The sequence below is a fragment of the Procambarus clarkii genome, chromosome 10 (genome assembly GCF_040958095.1).
Source record: "Procambarus clarkii isolate CNS0578487 chromosome 10, FALCON_Pclarkii_2.0, whole genome shotgun sequence".
NCBI lineage: Eukaryota > Metazoa > Arthropoda > Malacostraca > Decapoda > Cambaridae > Procambarus > Procambarus clarkii.
This window is the reverse complement of record NC_091159.1, coordinates 46,844,754-46,863,972: the sequence shown is the minus strand read 5'-3', so window position 1 is coordinate 46,863,972 and position 19,219 is coordinate 46,844,754. Positions and strand designations below refer to the sequence as shown.

General features: G+C 40.5%; 2 protein-coding genes across 4 annotated transcripts in view; one reads left to right on the top strand and one right to left on the bottom strand.

The window, feature by feature from the left end:
- Positions 1–5,455, bottom strand: part of LOC123774035 (zinc finger TRAF-type-containing protein 1 homolog) — a 31,295-nt gene extending 25,840 nt beyond the window's left edge. Inside the window, exon 1 of one of the 2 annotated variants that reach the window (XM_045768148.2) lies at positions 5,020–5,455. In XM_045768148.2, coding sequence (XP_045624104.1) covers positions 5,020–5,238 — 219 coding nt within the window. In that variant the 5' untranslated portion in view covers positions 5,239–5,455. The remainder of the gene's footprint in view (positions 1–5,019) is intronic. The other variant, XM_045768155.2, reaches the window with a different exon arrangement.
- LOC123774030 (uncharacterized) overlaps positions 1–19,219 on the top strand; it is an 85,846-nt gene that overhangs the window by 50,000 nt on the left and 16,627 nt on the right. The window contains exons 1-4 of one of the 2 annotated variants that reach the window (XM_069322005.1): positions 11,477–11,546; positions 11,786–12,029; positions 16,022–16,171; positions 18,373–19,071. In XM_069322005.1, the coding sequence (XP_069178106.1) occupies positions 11,790–12,029; positions 16,022–16,171; positions 18,373–19,071 (1,089 nt within the window). In that variant the 5' untranslated portion in view covers positions 11,477–11,546; positions 11,786–11,789. Of the gene's footprint in view, positions 1–11,476; positions 11,547–11,785; positions 12,030–16,021; positions 16,172–18,372; positions 19,072–19,219 lie in introns of those variants that run through there. The other variant, XM_069322004.1, reaches the window with a different exon arrangement.

Sequence of the window (19,219 nt, the reverse complement as noted above, 5' to 3'; positions counted from 1 at the left end):
AGGCGCACATTCTCTCAGAACCCATGGTGAAACTTCATCTAAGCCAACTGCTATGTTCTTATTAGCTCTTTGAGCTGTGACATCATCATGGTGAATTTTTAGTAATAATGAATTATTACTGAAAATTTGTAAAAACATGAAAATGCCAAAATATAGCCAAAATCAATAACTGTCATTTCAAATCACAAAGTGAAAAACACACTAAAATTAATTAAAATATTGCTAAATTCAATCATTTTTTTCATCACTCGTCTTAAGGCGTTACGCACACTGCAGGGGTTATCGTGCATGTCTGAAAGCAAAGGACAGTTTCACTCATTTTTTCCCTTCCTTTTACCTTCTAGTATATTTAAAATCCATTGCTTATATATTATTTGGTATATGCACAAATGTATGTTTTGTGATAAACAAAATTATAATTGCGAAATGGCAAAAACCTTGGTGGTCCTCTCAAGTTTTGCCCCATCAAAATAACACTACTGTATGTGTATACTATTCACTCAACTAATTGTACACCCTGTATATAAAAGTACCCAGAATACAACAGGGTATTTGAGCGTTTTCAAAACTAAAATAAATTTGTAAATATGGATAAGTCACAGTACATGAGCACGGGCATGTGTGATTAGTTTTATGAAGTGTATTTATGGTAGATGGCAGGGTTCTGTGGTGTGGTATGATCTGTTTCACGAAAGTATACAGGCAGTCCCCAACTTATGAATGGGATTCATTTTGAAAAGTTCTTCTGAAGTCAGCCATTCTTAATGCCGAACCAAATTCTCCATAGGTGCATTGTAATAAATGGGGGAATGTGTTCCTAGGTATTCAAAAATCAAAATATAAACCATTTCTGGGACAAATATTATAAAATACTAATTTTCATTTACGTCAAATAAAGTAGTTGTCCTTGCTTGTAGGATCTGATGCTCTTTGAAGAATTATACAGTACAATTATATATGTACTAAAAGGGGGCACCAGAAGAAGCTAGTGATGTTTAGGCACTGGTGCATGACTGGTACACTTAATTTTATTCATTAAAAGAATAATAATTTGATAAACAATTGAAACACTGTACTAAATTAGTAACATTGTCCATAATGTGGGGACTCTAAAATTGATCTGTATATTTAGATAAACATAAAATTGGACCTTGGAGGTTCTTTGTAAGATCAGATGTTCATACATTGCATATTATATACGTGAATTTTCATAAGTAGGGGACCTCCTGTACAATATTTGAATCCATCAACCCATCCAAGTTATTAAATTAAGATAAAAATAAAAGTTTATTAATATGAAAACAAATTCTTCCATAATTCTATGGGAAGTATGATGTAAAGTATGTGACAAACTGATAAGTTTGTTTGTTTCATGAGTGGGATATATATTTGCATATATATTGTAGTGTGTGTGTGGAATTACTACATTTCACATACTACAAGATTCCATAGTATAAAAAAGAACTTTCAAGTCACCTATTTATTTATATATACAAGAGTTCTTTCATTCTTGTACAGCCACTAGTACGCATAGTGTTTCGGGCAAGTCCTTAATCCTATGTTCCCTGGAATACGACCCAGCAAAAAACCGTTTAACAACCAGGTACCCATTTTACTGTCAAGTTAAACAGAGGCTACAGTTAAAGATTTGCGCCCAGTAAATCCTCCCCGGCCAGGATACGAACCCAGGACAAAGCGCTCGTGAAACGCCAGGCAAGCGTCTTAACAACTACACCACGGAGACTGCAAATACCACATGCAACTCCAGCAACTGTAGAAAGATCTTTAGAATGATTATACTGTATATTTAATTTGGGTGAGCAAAATAATTTATTTCGTATTGTGGGTGGGAAAGAAAACATAACTTGTACCCAAAACATTACAGCAGCCATCAGTTCCTTGTCCTGTTGGATATGATGTGGTTGAGTGTATGTTCATGTGTATCTATATATACAGTATTTTATTTTATTTATATATATATATATATATATATATATATATATATATATATATATATATATATATATATATATATATATATATATATATATATATATATATTTATTTATATATATATATTATATATATATATATATAATTTTAAGCTCAGATGAATTGTTTCCACATAAGCATTTCATTTACTTATGTCAATCAAATCTGCATGGAAAAAAAATGATTAATTTGCATTTAATGCCAAGTTCAGTGAATACTGCAATGGCCAAATAAATGTGTCTGTGTGTTACCATTGCAAGTTTCTTACGGTGAAGTCCATTATATCTACAATAAGCAATACCTTGACCAGTCAGGTTATCCAGAGTAAGCACTTTACCACTTGCCCAGAGGCTCAGACTACTACTGTATATGTAATGGGCTAGTCGTGACTTCCGCATTGATTACCTGAAAGAAATATTCTGAGATACATTACGAGATGACCTTTTCCAGAGTCAACTTCAATGCAGTACTTTATAATTAGGACCCCTTACTTAATGCACTTTGATCTTTAATCAATAATCTTTTTAATTATTGTCCATTATATATAAATCTTTTCACAATCATTTATATTTTTGCCTTAAAAGTCAATCCTCTTCAGGAAAATTAAGATTTGTTAAAAATAAAAATAAATATATATTTTATTTATTCAATTATTGTATATTACAAACTTTAGGCATCCATTGATGATGATGACTTTGCAAATGATGATATGCAGTCTGTATGATAATGCATGTCTAAGTTTTCCCCAGGGAAGCATGAAGCACAGTATTCAAATTCATTCACCTGTACAAATTAATAAGCTTCTGGTCAAAATTTGTTCAAGAATGTAAACAAATACTGTACTGTCAGTCACTCTTCATAGCTTTTTGGGGTCATACCTTTCAAATATAAGTGGCTGTTCTCCAACTATAATACACAATACATATAGTAGAGCACAGTATTTAAGAATCTTGGCTCCATTTTAGGAATTACTAAATTATACAAGATAAATAACATTATGACAAATTTACGCTCTTCTTTCTGACAATATATGAGTGCCAGTAATGATATCCAATATTCCGAGGTCTGACCTTACATTTGGACAATATCCCTTATTCTTAGATGGCATCAAAGAATTTGCTCATTGAAGTATCACAGAGCATACCTACCAAATGCTATATGACTGATTCTTAATTACCATAAAATATCATTTGGATTTATTCAAAATAAAGCAAAGCTGTTATAAAAATTTTATTTAAAAAAGAGAATTCATACAAGGCAGATTGTTATTACATGAAACACCTGACGACAGTGAGCTCTATCCTGGTTTATGATGTACTGCATATGACCATAATGAATGAACTTGACAACAAACTGAACTCTAAGCTAATAATGTTATGAGAATGCTTTACATTCCTCAGATTTATGACTAAGTACACCCAAAAAGTTCTGGAAGTACTGTGTGCTTGTTTGTATGTTTCTTACACTTCATGTTTTAAGGATTTCTCTATTTTCAAATACCAAAACAATTAAGTCAATTGAAGAATAAAAATATTTAGTTACTAATATGCCAAATAGTACAATTCAGTTCATAATTTTTTTAAAGTAAAATCAGAACATTACCAGCAATGTAATATTCAATCATACTCTCGTCTTGCTTCATCACTTCACTAAAGTATACCGGGCAATCTTTCTTTCGAGATTTCATCTGAAACTTTTATTTGTAGTTGATCTATGACTAATTTTCTTATTTTATACATTTATTATTAAAAAAAAAATACAGAAGCAAACAACTCAAAAAACATTACTACATAATCTCACTAATTACTAAAGGCACTAAATTCTTTAAGGCAGGTACATCAGCTCATAAACAGATTCAAGCAGGTACATATTTATTAGTCCTAAAAATTATCAGCTTACTCCAAGGTGAATTTTTTGTTTTCTGAGTACCAAAATTTGGATAATGTTCAGTTCAAAACTAACTACCTAGCAAGATACTGTTATGACAACTACAATGGTTTAATGTTTTACCATAACAACCATGAGAATCAACACTTGCTACATATCCTACTGTATTAACAAAGTCTCACTAAGTTTAATCTATAAAGTAAGGTTTCATTACATGATGTAAACATTTATTTGAACATGGAACTTGGGGTAACTCTCCCAGTATTTCGATACTGTGTTTAACAAATACACACCAATATTTATTTATGTTAACATGCACACACTAATAAAAGGTTTAAATCAATCCTGAAAAATCAATGAGCCCCACATCACGCTAAAACACAAAATATTTTTAAATCATAACTTCCAGGTCTAACATTTATTAGGATAAAATTCACCTAAATTTATTAATAAATAAGAATCGAATGACTGCAGTATGATGTCATTGCTGAAAGGCAAATACTAAAGTTGTTATAGTTCCCCCCCAAGAAAGATTTTTAATGATAAAAATAACTACAAACTTTACCACTTCTATTACATAAATTATTCATTATCCATAACTACTTTGATTGCTATATTTTCATGACAATATTAGACAGGTATAAACAATAAGCCAAAGATATATAGTAAATTATTTATCTCCCTTTGCCAATTCATTAACTTTAATAAACCTGTTATTGAGCTCGGTATATATATAAAATATAACTCGAGATACAAACAAACAAAAAAGTTTTTGTAATTTATTAAATTGAAGCATCAATATGAACTTTTAAACCACTATTCTGAAAAAGAAATGTGTATAGATAAGATCAGATCCCAGTTCCTATTATATAAACTACCTACCTTGGTGATCCAACCTAATGACTTACTGAGTACAAAGACACTTCCCCACTGGATTCATGTTACAAAATGAATATGACTATATTCTTTCATATATATATATATAAATTCATTATTATTGGTATTTCAACAAGGTCAACAACATTTGTCATCCTATCATGCTAAACTGTATGGGAAAAAAGGCACAATGTTTCAGATAAATTCATCAATAACTCCAAAAAATAAGCAGCCATGAAGCACCCATAAAGAAAACGCACTGACCTGATACACAGCTGACCGAGGCAGGTCGAGGCAGACAGCGCAGCACAAAATGCCTCCCAGACGAGCTTCCAGCTTGTTGTCCGTGTCGTCTCGGTCACAGGTCTCGAGTCGGGGTTTCTTAGCGGCCACCTCGTCCTCTTTGGCCTCGTCGCAGCGCTTCTCGGCGAGAGCCGGGGCTCCCGAGGAGGAGGAGGAGGAGGTAGAGGCAGGCTCCGTCATTGTTCCTGCGAGGCTCCCTCTCGTTTGTTGTCCTGCGATCAGCTGTTGGCACAGGCGTGTCCCGCCACGCTCGCGCCTCCGAAAAACAAAGTAGTTCCTCTCTCTCACACTTCGATTTCCCCCAAATTTTCTCTTTAAATTTCAGTTTTCTCAATTTAAAATTGCCTAGAAATTTTTTAGATCTATTCCTTGAATATTTTCAAATGTAATTTTTTTTTAATGCGAGGCTAACGCCCCCCACATGGCTTTGTTAGGAATGGCGTAAGAGGCCAGAGGGAGAGGTTTGGTGGCCATCATACTTGGCGTCGAGGCCATATTTGTCTCCTAATACGGCTCCCAGCCCCCCACCTCACACCTCCCCTCTCACCTATCTTCAAAATCCCCAAACATTTCCTTACTGTGGAAAATGTTCCCCCTTTATGATAATAAACGCTTATAATAAAAACCCGTCAAGCGTAATGGCCGCGAGGAGAAAGTAATGACAAAGGAGATGAGCCTCGACATAGTGAATTTCAATATCATTCTACGCAGTAATTTTTCCTGTGGGTAATGTGGAGGTGGAGGAGGAGGGTGATGGCGGCCACTGTCTGCCCCTCACCTGGCTCCTGGCTCCCTCCTCACGCCACTAGTGCTAGTTGTGGTGGACTCATTAACACACACAGTAATGAAATATGGGTCTGGAAGAACATGGAGTACACTCCAGCTCTTCATTATAATTACACAGTACAGTGCTATATATATATATATATATATATATATATATATATATATATATATATATATATATATATATATATATATATATATATATATATATATATATATATATATATATATATATATATATATATATATAATAGGGGTGGTAGGAGAGGAAAAGATTAAAGTATTCAGTGAGAATCCACAAGGTCTTCTCTGAACACTATTTATTTTCTTCTTCGAGGATGTGGGTCCCTTTAATTAAACCAGTGGTGGTACCCCTAAAAATATATCTGGTGCAAGTGTAGGGTCCCATAGCCTCGGAGAAGAAAATAAAGAGTACTCAGAGAAGACCTTGTGGATCTTCACTGGACACTTGGATATTTTCTTCTCCTAACACCACCTATTCTTTTTGTATGTGTGTGTATATATATCTAACTTTATTTTAATTAAAATTTCATTACACAAAAAAGGGTTACAACATTGGTTACATGCAGGGTACAAGACTACTTGTCACAGGTTGTAGAGCTCCTCCAGCTCCTCAGATGGCGGGCAGGAACCATGGATGCAGTGAGCATTTCCTCTCTGGATCGCCACACTAAGGCGCTGAAAGAGAAGACTGGCGGCTCTAAGTTCTCTAGTTGTTTCAATTAGCTTGGACCCCAGCTTCTTCAAAAAATTAGCAGCACTTTTACCCCAGGCACCAAGTGTCTCTGAGGCAATGGGGACAAAATTGTAGCGGTGATCAAGGTCTCTGTATTTACGTGACTTGGCCGCTTCCCGGTGATTGGCAGCACCTCCTGCCTGTGTAGCACTAAAGTCAACATTGGTGTTGGCTAAAGTTGAAACGCAAGTGTAGTCCCACACCAACTGTCTACCATTCTTCCAGGGGTTCATGGTGGTCCCGTCTGGGCGACCGACAGGCTCATCAGAGTTGAGGGGGTTGAGCTCTGGCTCTTTGGTCCCGCCTCTCAACTGTCAATCAACTGGTGTACAGATTCCTGAGCCTATTGGGCTCTATCATATCTACATTTGAAATTGTGTATGGAGTCAGCCTCCACCACATCACTGCCCAATGTAGATTGTTTATTTAGACAATGAACATTACCGTCTGTTAACTACTCTGACACTGAAAAAGTTCTTTCTAACATCCATGTGGCTCATTTGGGTACTCAGTTTCCACCTGTGTCCCCTTGTTCACGTACCACCCTTGTTAAACAGTTTATCTTTATCTACCCTGTCATTTCCTCTGAGAATTTTGTAGGTAGTGATCATGTCTTCCCTTACTCTTCTGTCTTCCAGTGTCGTGAGGTGCATTTCACGCAGCCTTTCCTCGTAACTAATGTCTCTTAGTTCTGGGACTAGCCTAGTGGCATACCTCTGAACTTTTTCAAGCTTCGTCTTGTGCTTCACAAGGTACGGGCACCATGTGGAGCTGCATATTCCAGGATTGGTCTTACATATGTGCTATACAAGGTTCTGAATTTATTTTATTTATTTACTTATTTATATATATGCAAGAAGGTACATTGGGTTTGTGAGAGTACATAGCATGATGTGTTTACATTCTTGTAAAGCCTCTAGTACGCGCAGCGTTTCGGGCAGGTCCTTAATCTAACAGATAATATTAAGTAGGTAAATTCTAGCAAAATTTATAAAATGTTAACAAGTACATTGTAAGAAAATTTAAATAAAGATTAGTAGGTATATTAAGGCACATTGATAGCATTGATAGCTTGACTGATAATTTGACAAAGATTACTAGGCACAATAAAGCATATTGATAGCACATATAAGATGACAGCAATGATCACAATGGTAAAGTTGATGGCTTAGGTACATATATATTGGGGGATTAGGTAGCACTAGATACAGTGAGAGTTTTAAGCACTAAATAGTAGAAAACTATGAAGATGAAATTGGGTAATTTTTGTTTTTTATTTTTGAATAAGGCAATTGGACATTTTTTTAAATTCATTAGGGGAGTGAGTTCCATAGACTAGGTCTCTTTATTTGCATAGAGTGTTTACACAGATTAAGTTTGACTCTGGGGATATCAGAGAGATATTTATTTCTGTTGTGGTGATAATGGGTCCTATTACATCTGTCCAGGGAGAGTTTAAGAACAGGGTTTTGTAAATGTGATTGACACAAGAGAATGTATGGAGTGAGTTTATGTTTAGCATGTTTAGGGATTTAAACATGGGGCTGTGTGTTGTCTGAAAGCAGAGTTTGTTATTGTTCTGATAGTAGATTTTTGCTGGGTGATGATGGGCTTGAGGTAGTTTGCAGAGGTTGAACCCCAAGCACAGATACCATAAATAAGACAGGGATAGATAAATGCATAATATAGTGAGAGGAGAGCAGAGTAGACTACATAATATCTGATTTTAGAGAGTATAGCAACTGCTTTAGAGACGTTATTAGTTGTGTGTTGTATGTGGGTGCTGAAGTTGAGTCTCTTATCTAAGTATAGGCCAAGGAACTGAGAATTTTAGAATTTTTCCCCCTGAGAATTTTGTAGGTGGTTATCATGTCTCCCCTTACTCTTCTGTCTTCCAGGGACGTGAGGTTCAGCTCCCTTTGCCTTTCCTCGTAGCTCATATCTCTCAGTTCCGGGACCAGTCTGGTGGCATACCGCTGAATCTTCTCAAACTTTGTTTTGTGTTTAACTAGGTATGGACTCCAGGCTGGAGCTGCATACTCCAGGATTGGTCTTACATAAGTGGTATACAGGGTCCTGAACGATTCCTTACACAAGTTTCTAAAGACAGTTCTTATGTTGGCCAGTCTAGCTTATGCCGCTGATGATATCCTTTTGATATGGGCCTCTGGGGACAGGTTCGGTGTGATATCAACCCCCAGATCTTTCTCTCTATTTGACTCTTGCAGGATTTCACCTCCCAGATGGTACCTTGTGTTCAGCCTCCTGCTCCCTTCGCCTAATTTCATTACCTTACACTTTCCTGAGTTGAACTTTAGCAGCCATTTTCTAGACCATTCCTCCAGTTTGTCCAGGTCGTCCTGTAGTCTGTCTATCTTCACCCGTCTCGATTCTTCTCATAATTTTTGCATCATCAGCAAACATTGAGAGGAACGAGTCTATACCCTCCGGAAGATCGTTTACATATAGTAGAAACAGGATGGGTCCAAGTACTGAGCCCTATGGGAATCCGCTGGTGACATCTCGCCACTCTGATGTCTCCCCCCTCACCGTTACTCGCTGTTTCCTGTTGCTTAAGTACTCCCTTATCCACTGGAGCACCTTCCCTTTTACTCCTGCCTATTGCTCCAACTTTTTTAACAGCCTTTTATGGGGTACTGTGTCAAAGGCTTTCTGGCAGTCCAGGAAAATGCAGTCGGCCCACCCTTCTCTTTTCTGCCTAATTTTTCTTGCCTATTCATAGAATTCTATTAAACCTGTGAGGCACGATTAAACATCTCTGAACCCATGTTGGTGGTGCGTTACAAAGTAATTTCCCTCCAGATGCTCTACGAGCCTTTTCCTCACGATCTTCTCCATCACCTTGCATGGTATACAAGTTAGGGAAACTGGCCTGTAGTTCAGTGCCTCTTGCCTGTCACCCTTCTTGTATATTGGGACTACGTTAGCTGTCTTCCAACTTTCTGGTAGGTCTCCTGTTTCCAGTGACCTGTTATACACCATAGAGTTACACTTAGTTAGTTATGTTAGTTAGTTAGTTATGAGTTACACCATAAGGCACACTTAGTGCTTCTGTACCTTCCTTTAGTATCCATGGTGAGATTCTGTCAGGCTCAACAGCCTTTGTCACATCCAGCTCCAGCAGGCACGTTTTGACCTCATCACTGGTGAGGTCAAATTCCTCCAAGGTTGCTTGGTTTGCCTTCTCATTTAGTGCAGGGGCTTCTCCTTGTTCTATTGTGAAAACCTGGAATCTCTTGTTGAGTTCTTCACACACCTTGTCATTCTCTGTGTATCTGTTCTCCCCTTTTTTCAATTTCATCACCTGTTCCTTCACCGCCGTTTTCCTCCTGATATGGCTGTGGAGCAGCTTTGGTTGGGTCTTGGCTTTACTCGCGATGTCATTTTCAAATTGTCTCTCTGCTTCCCTCCTCACTCTGAGGTACTCATTTCTGGCCCTCTGGTATCTCTCCCTGCTCTCTGGTGTTCTGTTATTTCTGTAGTTTCTCCATGTTCTTTTACTCAGCTGCTTCGCTACCTTGCACTCCTGGTTGAACCATGGGTTTTTCTGTTGTTTTCTCGGTTTTCTCCTTTTGGACGGGGATAAACCTGTCTGCAGCTTCCGGACACTTCTGGGTGACAAAATCCATCATGACCTGCACATTCTTGTCTCTAAGTTCTGTTTCCCATGGTATTCCCCTTAGGAAGTTCCTCATCTCGTCATATTTTCCTCTTCGGTAATTTAGTCTTTTCCCCTCCGATCCCATCCTTGGATAGGTTATCCCTACCTCCACCAAGTACTCAAAGGTCAGTACACTGTGGTCACTCATTCCTATGGGGGCTTCAACTTTGACTTCCCTTACTTCTGACTCATTCAGGGTGAATATCAAGTCGAGTCTAGCTGGTTCATCATTGCCTCTCACTCTTGTGGGTTCCTTGACATGTTGACTCAGAAAGTTTCTTGTTGCCACTTCCAAGAGTTTAGCTCGCCATGTGTCTGCACCACCATGTGGGTCCCCATTCTCCTAGTCTATCTTTCCATGGTTGAATTCGCCCATGATTAAGAGTCTTGAGCCATTCCTGCAGGCAACTGAAGCTGCTCTCTCTATTATATTATTGGTTGCCATGTTGTTTCTATCAAATTCCTGTCTGGGTCTTCTGTCATTTAGGGGAAGGTTGTAAATGACTGCCACTATTATCTTAGGTCTACCCATTGTTATAGTTCCTGTTATGTAACCTCTGAACCCGTCTCAGCCCGAAATTTCCATCTCATCAAAACTCCAGTCCTTCCTTATCAGCAGGGCCACTCCTCCACCTCCTCTCCCTTCCCTCTCTTACCTTACTATATAGTAGTCCTTTGGAAACACAGCATCTGTTATGACTCCTGACAATTTTGTTTCCGTGAGTCCTATTACATCAGGGTTTTCTTCTTGCGCCCTTTCTACCAGTTCACTTGCTTTATTGGTAATCCCATCAATGTTCGAGTACATTACCTTGAAGTTCACTTTCTTATGTGCAATTTCACCCTCACTCCCCACAAGTGTAGGAAGCTGTTCCCTGGTCATTGCTACTTGGGTAGGCTCCTCCTCCTGTGAGGTAGTTGCCAGGGGTTCAGGGGGAGGTGGAGTGGGGGATGGAGGGCTTAGGTCTTCCTCAGGCCTGCTTGGGGCAGGAAGAAGTCCTGGGGGTGAGGGGGCAGGGATTGCTTGGGGAGAGGGCACGCCCTCCTGTGGTGTAGTTGGCAGTGTGTGTGTGTGTGTGTGTGTGTGTGTGTGTGTGTGTGTGTGTGTGTGTGTGTGTGTGTGTGTGTGTGTGTGTGTGTGTGTGTGTTATCTGTGTATCAGTTGTTATGATGTGATTATGGTACAGCGTCGCTGGAGGAGCCTGATAAAAGCGGGGGAGGCGATAAGGCTGCGCCTGCACCAGTCTCCATCACCAGCTTCAGGTGTGCCCCTCTCACTGCTTGCGCTCCTCTACATCTGCCGAAGCAAAGTTACACACAGCACCACCAACAGCTCGTTCTCATCCCAGTAACAGACCAAACATTGCCTCGTAGTGTGGTGTGACGTAGAGCCTCCACCGCGAAGGACCGTAGACCTCAATGTCTGGGTGAGCGGAGCTTAGCCCATAGTGATAGTGAGTTGTCAAGGCTACTAAAAAGGAAACCTTTTCTTTGCGGTTCAGGAGGATGGCGAAGACGGGCATGAGGGCGACGGTGGTCACCTTGCTGCTACAGTCTGTTCTTCTACAAGCTCAACAGATCCTATGGGACACCTTGACCACCGCAGCTCCGCAAGATTGGAAACGCGTCACCCTCTTCGACGAGGAGCTAGACACCGAGGGGCAACTCACTGTGTCTAAGGACAGTCCTTACTGCAACTGGAAGACGGTCATGGGCCCCATTTGCAACTTCAACGAGACCGACCAGGTAAGACTTTGATATTTCGTTGACTTTGCTGATGAGAAGAATAAATAAATAAATAAAATAAATAATAAATATGTTTATTCAGGAAAGGTACATACATACAAGTGATGTTACATTAATGGATCGATATATAGATAGAGCTAGTACATACAATGCCTAAAGCCACTATTACGCAATGCGTTTCGGGCAGGAAAAACATTAATATCTAGAACTTAATACTAATTGAGCATAAAGAATAAAATGTGTTGAGAACAGATACAAATAAAGATAAAAAAAAAGGGGAAACATGACTGAAAAAGCAGCACAAATACAATAGGTTGACAAACAGTGTTGATTAAAAAAAAAATAACAGACATGGGTTGACAATTGACAGGTTGACAATAGAGGGGTAAGGTAGGTTACAGGGAATTTATTAGGTAGTTTTTAGTTTTTATCTTAAACTGGTTGAGAGAGGTACAGTCTTTAACATGGTTGGGAAGGTCATTCCACATTCTGGGTCCCTTGATTTGTAGAGCATTTCTAGTTTGATTAAGTCGTACTCTTGGAATATCAAAACTGTATTTATTTCTGGTGTGGTGCTCATGGGTTCTGTTACAACCTTCAATGAAGCTTTTGAGGTCAGGATTGGCATTACAGTTCAGCGTTTTATATATGTATAATACACAAGAGAGAATGTGCAGTGACTTAATATCTAACATATTCAGAGATTTGAGTAGGGGTACCGAGTGATGTCTGGGGCCAGAGTTGGATATTGTCCTAATAGCAGCTTTGTGTTGGGTAATTAGAGGACGTAAATGATTTTGGGTAGTAGAACCCCAAGCACAAATACCATAGTTCAGATATGGATAGATGAGGGAGTAATAGAGAGTCACCAGGGCAGGGCGGGGTACATAATATCTGATCTTAGAAAGAATGCCCACAGTTTTTGAAACTTTTTTTGATATATTTAGAATGTGTCCCTGGAAATTCAGCTTGTGGTCAATGAGAACGCCAAGGAATTTGCCATCTACTTTGTTACAAATTTGGGTATTGTTTATTTTGAGATTTATTTGATTAGAGAATTTATTGCCAAATAGAATATAGAAAGTTTTGTCAATGTTAAGGGTGAGTTTGTTGGCAGTTAGCCAAAGATGGACTTTATTTAGCTCTTTATTTACTGTGGCATTTAGAGCAAGGGGGTCAGGACTGGAGTAAATGAAGGTTGTGTCGTCAGCAAATAGAATTGGTTTGAAGTGTTGGGAGGCATTTGGAAGGTCATTAATATAGATGAGAAAGAGGAGAGGGCCAAGTATGCTGCCCTGAGGAACACCAATGTTGATGGGTAGGGTGGGAGAAATTGAATTATTCACAGAAACATACTGGAACCTGACAGTAAGGTAAGATTTGAGGTATTGCAGGGAGTGTCCTGTGACTCCATAATGATGTAATTTAAGAAGAAGGTTTTGGTGGTTGACAGTGTCAAAAGCCTTACGCAGGTCCACAAATAACCCAACAGGAACTCATTTTTATCAAGAGCTGCATGAATCAAGTTAATCATACTAATAAGTGAATTGTTAGTGCTTTTTTTGGGTCTGAAGCCATTTTGTCAATAGCTAAGTATATTGTGTTTGGCTAGATAATAGTAAAGCTGCTTGTAGATTAGTTTTTCAAATATTTTTGACAAGTTTGGCAGGATTGATATAGGTCTGTAGTTGTTAACATCTGTGAGATCACCACATTTGTGTACAGGGGTTACTCTCGCTTTTTTTTAGAATATTTGGAAAGGTTTGGAGTTCAAGTGACTTGTTGAAGAGCAATGCAATAGCAGGGGCTAAAGATCTGGAGGCTTTTTGTAAATTAAAGTTGGTATCTTCTCAAGGGCACTAGACTTGGTTTTAAGGGAAAGGATTATCTCATTAACATCAGTGGAATTAGTAGGCTTTAAGTACAGAGACTGTGGATAGCTACCTGTAAGATAGTCTTTAACGTCAGTACTGGAAGATGGAATATCATTTGCAAGGGATGACCCAATGGAAGAGAAGAACCTATTGAACTCAATAGCAGAATCTGAGGCTGAAAGCTGACCAGCGTTATTGGACAGGAGTGTTGGTTTGTTATTTAAAATCTTCTTTGATCCAATATTTGTGAAATTGTGCTCCAAGTTTTTTTTAATGCTCTTTATTTTGGTAAATTTATCTTCGTAGTATTTAGTTTTGGCTCGTCTAATTATCTTAGATAGCAATAACGAGTAATTCTTTGAGAATTCTTTGGAGACGGTTCCTAACCTATACTTCTTCTCAAGGTCATGTTTTTTATTAATGGATTTAAGTATTCCCTTTGTAAGCCAAGGATTGTTAAGCCTTTTGGTTGTAACTTGTTTTGTAAGCATAGGACAGTGGGTGTTATTAAGGCTAAGAGTTTTTTGGAGAAAAGATTGCACTGCTAGGTTAATGTCCCCTATGTTACCTAACTCGGACTCCCAGTTGACATTATCAGCAGCAGTTATAAAATTGTCTATAGCAGTTTCATTGTGCAGCCTAAAGCTTATCTCCCTTGTCTCTAGAGGTGGTTTGTTAATGTTAGTTAAGAGAAATGTGGGGTAATGGTCTGTAGTGCTATCGGTGATTATACCTGAAGTAAGCGGAGAGGTTATGTTGGTCCAGATGTGATCTAGAGTCGTGGCAGTACTATCAGTGATTCTAGTAGGTCTAGTGATTAAGGGTATGAGGAAGCAGGAATTCATACAGTTGAGGAAGTTGGCAGTAGTAGGGTTTTCAGGCTCACAGAGGTCAATATTAAAGTCCCCTGCGATAATTAGATGGTTTTTGTTCAGTCTGTTATCTAGTATTAGATTTCTAAGGTTTGAGTTGAATTCGGACACATCAGTGTTAGGAATTCTATAAACTGCACCCACAGACAGGACAGACTCGGCACCCTTGACTCTGAAACTGGCGAAGATATACTCCCCATAGCAGTCTCTAGTTCTAATTACTTTTAAGCATGTTAGTTGTTGGTGGTAGTAAAGAGCAGTACCACCACCTCTCTGAATTTGACGACAGTTGTGAATTGCCGAGTAGTTAGGCATGTTAAAGAGTTGAGTAGTATCCTATTTTAACCACGTTTCAATAAGTATAATAAAAGAGAATTTGTTGTCAATAGTTTCAATCAAGTCACTAACATCATCGAAGTGTTTACCTAGGGATCTAACATTCAAGTTGATTACAGAGATATTGTGATTATGTGTTAATACATTGTTTACATCATGTGCTGTAAAATATCTGCAATTTAGATAAGAGGTAATATAAGAGGCAGCTTAGAAGTAATATAAATAAAATTGTTCTTCATTCTTTAAAATAGACAAAGAAATTTTGGATAAATCGTTAGGTCCAGAATACCTGAGTCAATAAAATAGTTACACAGTTGGTGGTACAAGAGACCAGGAGGTCTAAAATCTTTTACGGTTTCACATTCAACACTGTAATGTTCTAGTGAATGTATTAGAGGTTTATCACAGAGTTTACAATCTGAATATTCTGGTAGTGGCTCAGCCTCACTAACCTGCCAGATGTGTCTATAGCTAAGGCGAATTCGCGCAGTGACTACATCACATTACCTGGTCCGGTTACTGTGCTGACCAGCGTAGGGGCACCTGACAGCTGAGTGGACAGCACTTCGGATTCGTGTTCGCGAGGTTCCGGGTTCGATGCCCGGTGGAGGCGGAAACAAAAATGGGCAGAGTTTCTTTAACCCTATTTCCCCTGTTACCTAGCAGTAAAATAGATACCTGGGAGTTAGATAAGAAGATAACCATACAAATACCTATTATTACAAAAGTTGTCGTAGCTTTTAATACTACAGCTTTCAGGTCTCTGGGCATTTCTCAGTTCTTCTGTTGTTGTTGTTGTTTAAGATTCGCTACTCAGAACAATAAGTTCCAGTAGCACAGGCTATGGCGAGCCCGTACAGTTCTTCTAAATCTGAATTAATTTCTTTAATTCGTATGGTTGTGCGTGCAGGTGGTGGTGGTGGTCCCGCCCGGCCTGAGCCTCTCCGCCGGCCAGCTGGAGCTGGAGGTCCACGGCGCGAAGGTGGTCCATGTCTTCCCGACCTGCGTCTCCTGGATACAGGTCTTCACCGCCGGCCTCGTCAACACCTTCCCTTCTCAGGTACTGTCTCACTCTCACACACCCACCGTCTGTCTGTCTCTCTCACACCCAGGTACTGTCTCACTCACCCAGGTACTGTCTCACTCACACCCAGGTACTGTCTCACACACCCAGGTACTGTCTCACTCACACACAGGTACTGTCTCACACACCCAGGTACTGTCTCACGCACCCAGGTACTGTCTCACGCACACAGGTACTGTCTCACGCACCCAGGTACTGTCTCACGCACACCCAGGTACTGTCTCACTCACACACAGGTACCCAGGTACTGTCTCACTCACACCCAGGTACTGTCTCACTCACACCCAGGTACTGTCTCACTCACACCCAGGTACTGTCTCACTCACACCCAGGTACTGTCTCACTCACACCCAGGTACTGTCTCACGCACACCCAGGTACTGTCTCACTCACACCCAGGTACTGTCTCACTCACACACAGGTACCCAGGTACTGTCTCACTCACACACAGGTACCTAGGTACTGTCTCACGCACACACAGGTACCTAGGTACTGGCACACACACAGGTAACTTCATAAACCCCTGAGATTGACAATAAAAAGGATACATAAATGTTTGAAGGAGTGAGCTTCAGGTCATGGGTAGTGCATATGTAATAGTCAGTCGTTTATGACAATATCTCCCGCAACCTGTTCATTCCTCCTTATGCTGGCTTAAACAACATAGGCTTAGTATTTCTAAGTATTTCCTCTAGTATTTCCCACTCTAAATTAGTTTGACATGTTCTTTTTAAGAAAGTATCTAAAACTGTAGGTATTCTCTCTCTCTCAAAAAGAGAGAGAGAGAGAGAGTGAGAGAGAGAGAGAGAGAGTGAAAGTGAGAGGAGAGTGAGAGTGAGAGAGAGAGAGAGAGAGAGAGAGAGAGAGAGAGAGAGAGAGAGAGAGAGAGAGAGAGAGAGAGAGAGAGAGAGAGAGAGAGAGAGAGAGAGAGAGAGAGAGAGAGAGAGAGAGAGAGAGAGAGAGAGAGAGAGAGAGAGAGAGAGAGAGAGAGAGAGAGAGAGAGAGAGAGAGAGAGAGAGAGAGAGAGAGAGAGAGAGAGAGAGAGAGAGAGAGAGAGAGAGAGAGAGAGAGAGAGAGAGAGAGAGAGAGAGAGAGAGAGAGAGAGAGAGAGAGAGAGAGAGAGAGAGAGAGGAGAGAGAGAGAGAGAGAGAGAGAGAGAGAGAGAGAGAGAGAGAGAGAGAGAGAGAGAGAGAGAGAGAGAGAGAGAGAGAGAGAGAGAGAGAGAGAGAGAGAGAGAGAGAGAGAGAGAGAGAGAGAGAGAGAGAGAGAGAGAGAGAGAGAGAGAGAGAGAGAGAGAGAGAGAGAGAGAGAGAGAGAGAGAGAGAGAGAGAGAGAGAGAGAGAGAGAGAGAGAGAGAGAGAGAGAGAGAGAGAGAGAGAGAGAGAGAGAGAGAGAGAGAGAGAGAGAGAGAGAGAGAGAGAGAGAGAGAGAGAGAGAGAGAGAGAGAGAGAGAGAGAGAGAGAGAGAGAGAGAGAGAGAGAGAGAGAGAGAGAGAGAGAGAGAGAGAGAGAGAGAGAGAGAGAGAGAGAGAGAGAGAGAGAGAGAGAGAGAGAGAGAGAGAGAGAGAGAGAGAGAGAGAGAGAGAGAGAGAGAGAGAGAGAGAGAGAGAGAGAGAGAGAGAGAGAGAGAGAGAGAGAGAGAGAGAGAGAGAGAGAGAGAGAGAGAGAGAGAGAGAGAGAGAGAGAGAGAGAGAGAGAGAGAGAGAGAGAGAGAGAGAGAGAGAGAGAGAGAGAGAGAGAGAGAGAGAGAGAGAGAGAGAGAGAGAGAGAGAGAGAGAGAGAGAGAGAGAGAGAGAGAGAGAGGAGAGAGAGAGAGAGAGAGAGAGAGAGAGAGAGTGAGAGAGAGAGAGAGAGAGTGAGAGTGAGAGTGAGAGTGAGAGAGAGAGAGAGAGAGAGAGAGAGAGAGAGAGAGAGAGAGAGAGAGAGAGAGAGAGAGAGAGAGAGAGAGAGAGAGAGAGAGAGAGAGAGAGAGAGAGAGAGAGAGAGAGAGAGAGAGAGAGAGTGAGAGAGAGAGAGAGAGAGAGAGAGAGAGGGAGAGAGAGAGAGAGAGAGAGAGAGAGAGAGAGAGAGAGAGAGAGAGAGAGAATGAATTTGTTTTACGAGTAACTAATATGTTTTTCTCTCGGGCCTGTGTGTGTGTGGCGTTGCCTGACCGGCCGGTGTTCGGGTGACGGTCCAGGACGCTAAGGACTGCCGGACCTGGCTTAGGATCTACAACTCTAAAGTGGACACCGTGGCCTATGGCGTCAAGGACCTGACCATCGTTGATTGTCAGGTGAACTCTATTAACCTCGTCGACCAGCGGGATTTCATGGCCATCAACTCCACCATCAACTCCATCGATGCCCTGGAATGGGAAGGCTACCGCGGCACCATCCTCAACACCACTGTCCTGAGCGTTAGCAACATCATAGCCAAAGACAGCTGGCACATTTTGGAGAGTCACTTGGGGTTCATCGCGACTGGAGGGATAACATTTTATGCTCGGGAGATGTCGGTCATCAACACGACCATCTCTCACATGGCGCCACACGCCCTCACCATCGTCATCGGCGCTGTATCCTTCACCAACGTTACCATCGAGATCCTGGAGATGAACGCCATCATTATGACAACACCCGTGGGGTTCCTGAGCATGACTAACGTGACCATCACGTCGGCCTTAGCTCCTTGTTTCGTGTTGCCGGATAAGGACAGGATCTCACTCACCAACGTGACCATACAAGGGACGCCTCTCAACGTCTCCTCCTCGTACTTTAAGTTCCGCGACGACGAGTTAATCAAAGCAAATGTCTCCAATATCCAAATAGAAACTTTAACCGAGAGCTGCTCCAGCAACGGTACAACCCTCACCTGCGACCTCTCCAACGTCAACCGAGTAGGTTCAGTTTGATTTATTTGTTTATTGTGAACGCCACATCCATCCTCTGGGAACGCCTTGGCGGAAACTTTGCTGTTACATAACGGGTTCAGGTACTGGATCCTGGCGCTCTTGGAATCTGCCACAAAATGCTTTTATCTCTCTA